General features: G+C 38.4%; 1 protein-coding gene across 7 annotated transcripts in view; it reads left to right on the forward strand.

Annotated features, from left to right (window-relative positions):
* Positions 1-8,097, forward strand: part of LOC135676589 (uncharacterized) — a 33,345-nt gene extending 25,248 nt beyond the window's left edge. For all 7 annotated transcript variants that reach the window (XM_065187930.1, XM_065187931.1, XM_065187934.1 and 4 more), the window contains one exon: positions 7,769-8,097. In XM_065187930.1, the coding sequence (XP_065044002.1) occupies positions 7,769-7,861 (93 nt within the window). In that variant the 3' untranslated portion in view covers positions 7,862-8,097. The remainder of the gene's footprint in view (positions 1-7,768) is intronic.
* The last annotated feature ends 1,792 nt before the right edge of the window (positions 8,098-9,889 follow it).

Raw genomic sequence — 9,889 nt, forward strand, 5'->3', positions numbered from 1 at the left:
AAGATCTAAGGTATTTGATTTCAAAACAACAGGCTCTAATACCAATTATAAGCATAACAATTGTAATCATGCTACTACTATGTGAAAAATTTGATGTAAAGAATTTAAATCAAATAACAATAGATCAAGATGAGGATTGCATGCCTTTTGATGCCATTCAGAAAAACTTTATCTGATTCGAGAACATGCTTTGTAATCCGATCAACATGCAACAACAATATAGATCTGTAGGATGAGCTAGACTCTCCTCATTTCTTCCTATCTTTCATAGGAGCACTATAAGTGATGAAATAAAAATTAAGGGAGATTGAGAATAGATCTCGTATCGTTTGTAGTCTCTGAGAGGTCCTGTCTATTTATAGGCGATAGTAGAGGATTTAGGATAAGTAATTAGGTAAGTCCCTTCCATCAAGGTCATCTCCAAAGGAATCTTACCATAAGTGAGTTTTCTTTCTATTGGCTAATAATCATAATTAGAATCCAATCAGATCTATAATATTCTTACTTAATTAAATAGGACCACATATTCTAACACATTGTTGTTTGTCAATTTAAACTTAAAATAGCTGCTTGCTTTGCTGTTAGTCTTTGTTGTTTGTTTATGTTTATGAGTATAGTAGATGCCTGCTGTAGTGAACAGCAGCTGCTGCTTGTTGTAGTGAATCATTAGTAAAATGTCAATTATAATTGCTATTGCTCGAGTTATTAGTGCTACTTTTTGGTGTTTTGGATTGTTGTTGCAGCTTTAGATGATGAATTGGATTTTAATGCTCTTTGATATTAATTTTGTTTTATTTTCTCATTTTGTTATTGAATATAGACAATGTAGTTTGGTATTTTAAATGAATAAAAGTTTGATGTGTTATTTTTGTTTTAGTTTATTTTTATTAATCATGATATATAATTTTTAAATTATAATATTTGTGTGTCTCGTTTCTCTCGAGTGAGTGCCTAGCTTCTTGGCAGTCTGGGACTGTGGTGCCTAATGCTTTTGACTACACTGAAACCATCTAGATTCGACACCATTGATCACGCAAGAAAAGACTAGGGAGCAAACACAAGCCATCACCTACTTCACAAAGGCACTAGGGAACTGCATGCTCATAGAAATAGCATTCCAGTTGACCCTATCATATGCTTTGGAAATATCAAGCTTGAGAAGGGCAAGGGGAACATGACTGTGGGACCTCGAGAAGCTGTGGGCTAGTTCATTAGTGATAAGAATATTATCATGTATGTTCCTTCCCAGAATAAAAGTCGATTGAGTCTAGTCAACCAGTGTATCAAGAAGGGGTTTGATCCTATTGGCCAAAATTTTCAAAAGAATCTTGTATATCACATTACACAAAGTTATGGGTCTATACTCAACTGTCACTATTAACTTTTTTGGGGATAAAAATCAAATGAGTTCTGTCTCAAGTAGTAGGGATTTCACCCTTCTCTTGAAAGTTCAAGAAAGCCCAAGGATAGAGTGTTTGATTTTATCCCAAAAGGCTAAAAAGAACTCAACGCTAAACCCATCGGGTCTAGGGCTTTTACCTTTTCCCATTTGCTGAATGGCAGTGTAAATTTCTTTCAAGGTAGTCAGACAATTCCCTTCCTGAAGGGTAAGCTTACTAGGCTGGGGGAAAAGGATCTAGTCCTCCTCTCTCCTATTCTTAATCCCATTCCACAAGTTATTATATCATCGGACAAAGCATTCAACTATGTCTTTTTGGTTTGTAATATGTTGGCCCTCAGTTTCTGTAATAGAGTGTATATTGGTTTTTCCGTGTTCTGTTATTCACAATCCTATGAAAGAAGCTAGTGTTTTTATCCCCCCCTTGTAATCCAAGTAGTCTTGGCCTTGTTCCACTAGTAAAGATGGTTTTGTCTGTTCAAGGCTTCCTACTTGTTGTAGCTACGCTGCAGGGTGATTGCCTCATCCTCCGAGAGGAGTCCATCACTCTCTTTGAGGTCTAGATAGAAAATGGTTTCATTGGTTTCCTCTAAGGCTTTGTTCAGGCTACCCCCTAATGCGATTCCATCTATTCAATGCAAGCCCCACCCTATTAAGGTTGCCACTAACCTTAAAGGGTCAAGACTCACCCCGTCATCATCCCAAATTGAGTTCACAGCAAGGTCTGTCATACCGAAGCGTACCGCCCATACCGGGCGGTACATACCGGTCCGACAGGTTACCGGTACGTGGACTGCCCGGTACCGTTACAGTGCTACACTGTAGCACTGCTACAGTATAAAAATTAAAATTGTTCGGTACACCCTGATGTACCGCCCGGTACACTGGTACCGTATCGTACCGAGCCCGGGTTGAAACGCTGGTACGGTATGGAACGGCGAACCTTCACAGTACTAACAAGCTCCCTATATTCTAATCATTGAGGTTCAAACATATATCTTTTCCTTTGAGCACTATTATGAGAGGTACTAACAATAATATGCAAGGGTGCATGATCAGAAGCAATATGAGGTAGATGATTAACATATGAAAGAGGAAAAACATTGCTCTAAGCTGAATTCACATATGTTCTGTCAAGACGAGCTAGAATCTAAGACACACCCCACCACCAACCTCCCCAAATCCCCCCCACCCTCTCCTTTTGATTGTTACCTCCAAGTGAAACGGGGACCCTTAAAACCGAGATCCAACAATTCTGATTTGGAAATGATATCACGAAAAACCACCACAAATTTATTCAACACAAAAGACCAACCACCAATTTTGTCTTCAGGGTCACTAATGATGTTAAAATCCCCACAAACCATACAGGGAATACCACGTAAAATGATTGTTGAAAGTTTAGACCATAATTCATTATGAATACCCGAAAATTGCTTGCATAAATAGAAGAGAGGATCCAGTGGGGCATACCTTTACCTTTAACAACAATAGTGATTAATTGAGGGGTTCCACATATTACCATAGTGTGATGAACCAGGGTATACCAAGCCATAAATATTCCACCTGACCGATCTTTAGCCTCGCAATAATCACCCTCCTAGCTTCTACCGAGCTTCCTTTTCAGCCTCTCGCATCCGGCCCCCTGAAGATGGGTCTCTAGCAGCATCAAAATATAAGGCTTTAATTTCCTAAGCAGAGAGAATAGATGTTCTCTGCTGCTCCTTTTCCTTAGGCCCCTACAATTCCATGAGATATAATTCATTATCGAGAATGTAATCAGTTAGCCACTCTCCCCTCTCCCGAGGCCTCAATCGACCTCACTCTCTTATCACATCTTTTCTTTTTATTTATATGCCGGAGATTGTTCAAGAATTGTTGGAGACTTCCCTGTTGTGTTGTTCTCCTGGTTTTAGAATGCTTTAAGCCATTGGTTCTGGACTTCTGGACCACTCTGTCTCTGCTTTTTCAACAAGGAAACATTCTTGATCTGGGTTTTCCATCGCTGCCACATCCTAGAAGGCCTTTGCTGCTATCTCAACTAGCCCGTCATAGGACAGTGGTTTCTCTTTCTCTGGTTGTTTTGCTGCTCCATCTTCGAACTCCATTTGCTTGGCAGTCTCAAAGATGAAAGGTCGAGGGGTACTCTCGCCATCATCTTCCTCAAGCCCCTCGATCCTTTCGGAGGACATCCCCGTATCCATTGTCATCTCTATCTCCGCCCCTTACCCTAGAGAAAGGGAAAGCACGTTTGGCACATGTAAGGATCGGTTGATCCTGCCGAGGGGCCACATGGTCCCCTTCCTCGGGAAAAGTGACCCTTGTCTTGGAACCCACCAAGCCTCCTTGTTGTCCTCTATTGCATTTTGCCTCTAAGGCAGACACTCCTTTGGGCAGAGCGACCTATCAATCAATATCAATGGATCCCTGCCATTTGACTTGCCTAGGGACTATCGACATAACTGATGTAACAACAGAGACCATAAGCGTATGATCCAAGGAGGCAACAAGAGCAAGGTCTTCAATTTCGAATAATATCGCCTGGTACGGGCGGTATGTACCGGTCCGTCAGTAGACCAGTACATGGACCGCCCGTTACCAGGCAGTGTATATATATATATATATATATATATATATATATATATATATATATATATATATATATATATATATATATATATATATAATGAAAGGCGACGTCGCATTTCTCTTCTCTCACGCGGGGGACGTCGCTAAGGTGACGCAATGTCGCCTTTTATAAAAATATATTATATATAAAAAAAATCTTTTATATATAAATATATATTTATAGATAAATATTCATATATAAATATATATATAAGATTTTTTTTTACTTTTATATATATATAGGCGACGTCGCCCCGCCTAGGGAGAAGAGAGAGGAGCGACATCATCGAATATATATATATATATATATATATATATATATATATATAATGATATACCGCTCGGTATACAGTACCGTATCGTACCGAATGATTGTCGAAACTCTGGTACGGTATGATATTTCAATCTTTAAGCAAGAGTATGACTTTTTGGCCCTTGTTTTAGGTCAGAGACCTCATTTCTAGTGGGTGCCTGAGTTAGGCTCATTACCTAGGTTCGGGGTGGAACCTTCCCAGGGCGACTAGTGCCCAGTTGAACCTCCACCAAAAGCCTGGTGTTCACTCCATACTCGACATGACCCACACCAGAAATCGACCCCATTTTCCCATTATGGGCAACCTAACCTGACCTGATTGATTTCACCTTCGAGTGCCATTGGACCCGAATCCACGAGCCATATAAGAGGTCATCGTCTTTCTTCGAAGGTTAAAGGCAAACCTTAGATGTTTCTTGGGACTCTTGTTGGGTAGAAGATTGGGGAGTGTTCTCACAAGAAGATGTCCGGTGGTCTACTTTGTCACATTTGAAACAAACCATAGGGAGTTTCTCAAATGTTATTGACTGAAAAAAATAAGTGTTCCCCACCTATATCCAGATCCCTTGGGGGACTGGTAGGGTTAAATCCAAGACACATATCTGGGCAAGCTTGCCCGTTGATCTAGAGAGGATAACTTGATTAATTTTTAGGCATTTTCCTATCTAGAATGCTATCTGGGTGGGAAATTAGGGCACATTAGCTCTAGGGTAAGGCCCGATAACTGCAACCAGGTAGGGATCGTATCAATCCTCTTCACGAGAGGTTGGAAATTTGGCCTCCAAGGAATCAATGTTAGTGGTTGTCCCTTAACAAACTATGGGCCACCTACTAGGACACGAGACGTCTCCTCTACTGAGTGGAACCGAAAACAAAAGAAACCTTTGGCGAGGTCCACCACTTGGCAACCCATCGATAGGCCCTAAAGTTTAGGGAGAAAGGTCTTTAGGAACTCCAGAGGTTGGATCTTACCAAGAAACTTGTCATAGAGGCTCGTTTGTTAATCTTTATAAGCAAAGGCGACACCCTTCGAGTCTAGCTCAACCTTGAGACCCATTCTTCTCTGGATTTAGTGACGCTTATCCTCCATGTTCAGGTTTAGCTACCACTCTCCTACTCCAATGGCTTTTTTGAAGAGACTTGCCCAGGAGGTCAGCACGGCTTGAGCATTTTGTTGTATTGTGAATCCTTGCCCTCCCCTTGGAGGGAGGGAGATGCTCTTTTGTGCATGACCCTGTTCAGAATAGGGAGGGGGAGGCGGGGGATCAAGTGATTCGGTCGGAGTAAGAAGCGGAGCTTCCAAGAGAGGGTTGCATGAGGGAACAGTTGCCAGAGCTTCTTAATCTAGAAACTTAGAGAGAGAACACTTCTATCTACCACGAATGTAGTTGAAACAAGCTAAAAGTATTTAGCAATCATAATATCCTGAGGCAAACCATTCGGAACCAGCCACCAAGTAGAGGATTAATGGAAAGCAACTTACATCATCGAACTTACAAAAGAAATTTCATCATTTAATATTGTTGTTTTGTACCAGGAGATGGAGTGGCTAACTGAAAAGGCTACATGTGTTACTAGTCTTTCCTCAAACAAGAAGAGAGGTTCTAGCAGTGGTGTTTTGCAAGATAACAAACTCAAAAACTGGGTGATAAAGGTTGATCTAAATCGGATCTGCCAATAAGGGCTAGTTCGCATGTCGAATACTGGTCAGACTGGCAAATACCATTTGGTACATGCCAGTTTGATCGGTATTTGAAACACTGGTATAGATTAGGTCATGGGCTAAAATGTATTTCGCATGGATTGGTACCAACTGGTATTTATTGGTCCAGGCAATTTTGTGTCGTTTGATTAAATACCAAGCATATCACGTGTGGAGTTGTATTGGGTGGTAAACCTACTACTTGGTACTAGTAACAAGTCTTTTTTATACCTTTTTAATTTCATTAAACATGGGGTCTCCTCTTCTGCCAACAGATATTGACAGCTAGCAACACTGTTAACAGTAGTTATTAACACTCAACATCACGGAACTGCCCGTCATCCATTGTTTCTCTTCTCCTCCGATGTTCCCACAACCACAACCTCCTCTTTTGGTGTGCCGCTATCTTGCCTCAGGTTGTCATCACCTTCTCCTCTGGTACACATCGCCTCATGTGCCTCTTCCCTCTTTCGTTGTTTCTCCCTAGTTCAGGGGTATCAATTCAATATCGACCCATAGCGATTGTTGATAAACCAGCCTATACTGGTCCATCGCTGACTGGTGTTGGTACCGGATTGAGAATATAATTCGTGCATTAGGTTATATTTGTTTTATAATTTAGAATCATATTTGGAGAGTTATATGGTCTTGTTAAATCTCATGTCATTGAGAAACAGCAGAGTGAAGGGAAACAAAATATATAAAGGTTTTGCAAGCTAAGGCATCAAAGAAATAAATTTATCGATGTTAAATCTCTCTGTAGTTCCTATCTCTTCACTCTGAACTCTCTGTTTCTCTCTTTTCTCTCTGGCTTTCTCCAAATGCAGAAAGAAGGCTCTCGATACAAAGGGAATTAGAATTTCAGTCAGTCTTCTGTGGAGTGTTGAAGTTGTACCTTATATTAACCCCATTTAGTCAACCATGTTTGGTGAAATAACAGCAGCAAATTTGCTCGCACAAAACCGTTTCTCGTTTTGTCATTTGCAATTATTCAACAGCAGCATGGAATCTCTTCTATTGTTAGTTCTTTACCAAGTGGTTCATCCTAGGATTCACATTGAGAGCTTGTTGCTGTGCTTATAACTACACATCATTCTTTATTCTTTTACTCTGACCTAGCATGTGAATTTAATGTTAGTGAATATCAATGCTAATTTTATTCTACCCAAAGCACTGTTTTTATCAAAACCATCTTATTTTGTTCTCCTCACTTGTGATTTTTCGACAAAAGCAACATATGATCTTTGACAAGAGTTCATATCGTAAGCTTCAGGGCCATCACAAGCTATTCACATTGCCAGATACACCATCACTGTTGGCTGCCTTTGACTCATTTAAATAAGTATATTATTCTGTATGCTTCTATCACATTCGTCATCTTTCGTCATGTGCATTTTTAACAATAAGAGCTTAAGTTTCTGGCTTTTAGATCTCAAATGGGTAATTATGAATTTTATCTCAGCAAGCAATCAAGATTGCTCATATACAAGTATGAGCAATCGAATCAATCCATGATGACGCATAGCCTGTCTTAGTGCAGAAACATTTGACACGAGTTAGTATAAATGGCAAATGAGACACAATGCAGGGATGATACTGTAGCATCAGAGTCACTGGAGCAATTTCGTTTTTGTTTTAATCCACATGATATCATTTTGTACTCACTTCTCCGTCGGTGATGAATTGTTTATAACATCAGAAAGTTGATACCTCTTTGTGTAAGCAGGTAAGAGAGAGGTGCATGCTCGAGTGGTCGCAGTTTCAAGCTCGCCTTGCACAAGCTGACAGAGCACACATCGATGGAACCACGAGAGGGTAGATCCTGGAGTGCAACTTCTGTTTTCTCACTCTCATTCCCCACCATTCTACTCGTGACTTTCCAGAATGCGTGCCATAGGTTGATGCTTCCGATGAGTTGTCCCGACCTTCAAGTCTGCACCTGCAATGAAAATTTGATGTTTCTATATTTGTTGATACTATCATACTGAAAATCCCAAATTTATTTAACAGTGGTGACAGTCAACGTTATGCCTATGATAGACTGGTTTTACCGAATCTGCTCCCTCTGGTTTCTTGGGCATGTTTTGGGGTTGTTTCCGGTGTTCAGGAGGGCTGGAAAGTGGGGACAACCTAATGTCCGTGTAAGCTTCGTTAACCTTCATCGGACCCCGCATTCTGAGATCCCCTACTTGAAAGCCCCTTGATGTCACATTCATAGGCCTTTGGTCTTCTTGTCTGAAAAACAAGTAGTACCACAAGTGCTTTGGCAGTAAAATGACCCTTACATCAATTAGTAACTTGTGTTTGTATGATACCCATGCACAGGTGGAATAAGCTAGCTTATGGACGAATTAACTTTTTTCTTAGGTTTGTAAATTAAATAATTAAATGATAAAATTTTTATTAGTCAAACTAAGTATGTTTTAGATTTATTAAAATGATTTAATTTTAATCAAAAGAATGTTAAAGCTATTGATACACTAACGAGCACTTTTACAAAATTAGATATGGACAAGAATGTTTTGATCAAAAGACCTATAGGAGTATGATATGTAGTTTATTATACCTCACAACAATTAGACCCGATATCATGTTTAGTGTTGGACTATGCGTTAGATTTCAATCTAATCCCAAGCAATCTCATCTAAAAATTATTAAAAGGATTTTTATATATCTAAAAGGAACTCATAATCTAGGACTATGGTATCCAAAATCTAAAAACTTTTAGTTACTTGTTTATGCTTATGCTGATTTTGTTAGTTGTCAAATAGATAGAAAAAGTACATCAGAAATATGTCAACTTTTAGATCATGCACTTATCTCTTGATCTTTCAAGAAACAAAACTCAGTTTTATTATTTGTAATCGAAGCTAAATATATAGCAGCAAGCGCATGTTGTGCACAAGTTATATGGATGAAAAATACTTTAGAAGATTATAAAATTATTTAAAAAATATTTCTATAAAATACGATAATATTAGTGCAATATGTTTAACCAAGAATCTCATTCAATACTATAGAACTAAATATATTGATATTAGGCATCATTTTATTAGAGATCATGTTAATAATCATGACATATCTTTAGAATTTATTGATACAAAGTATCAATTAGCAAATATTTTTACAAAACCATTGAATGAGGAATAGTTTAATTTTATTAGAAGAGAATTAGGCATGCTAAATCTTAGAATGCATGAATTCCTTTATATATTTTTTGGATTTCTGGACTTTTAGAAATTGAGTTTTCTTTTTATCGAGATCGTTTCCTGTCACCTTCTTGAAGTTTTATTCATGGATTTTGGATCCTTCCCATGAATTCTTTTCCCATGAATTCTTCCTCACTCTACTCACGAAAGAAGAATTTTTATTCATGGACTTTTTGTATGTGATGATCATTTCTTATGTAATAATCTTTTGTGTGATGATCATTTCTTATGAATCATTCTTTCTCCTATTTGCAAGAATAGGGATTTGATTTTTTAGTATGGACATCTTGATCCTTTATGATGAATCCTTTTTCTTTGCACTAAAAGAAGCTCGATTCAATGAAACTCATTTATTATGGATTTGATTTGGTTCAAATCTTTTCATGAATTTGGTTCTTGACTTTTTATGGAGAATGAATTTCTCCCTTACGCTTCTTCTTATTTTTATGATAAAGGAAGAAAGAAACTTGCATAAGAAGAACCAAAAAAAGTTCTTGCACATCTAAATCAAAAAAATGCTAGCTCGCCATTTCAAAAACAAAAGTAGTTATCATGTAAAGTTTTTGCTTAACTTTTTATTTTTGCTAACTTAGATAAATTGGTATAAAACTTACTTGAATAGTTTAAAACACTTGCAT

The sequence above is a fragment of the Musa acuminata genome, chromosome BXJ1-6, assembly GCF_036884655.1.
Source record: "Musa acuminata AAA Group cultivar baxijiao chromosome BXJ1-6, Cavendish_Baxijiao_AAA, whole genome shotgun sequence".
Classification (NCBI taxonomy): domain Eukaryota; kingdom Viridiplantae; phylum Streptophyta; class Magnoliopsida; order Zingiberales; family Musaceae; genus Musa; species Musa acuminata.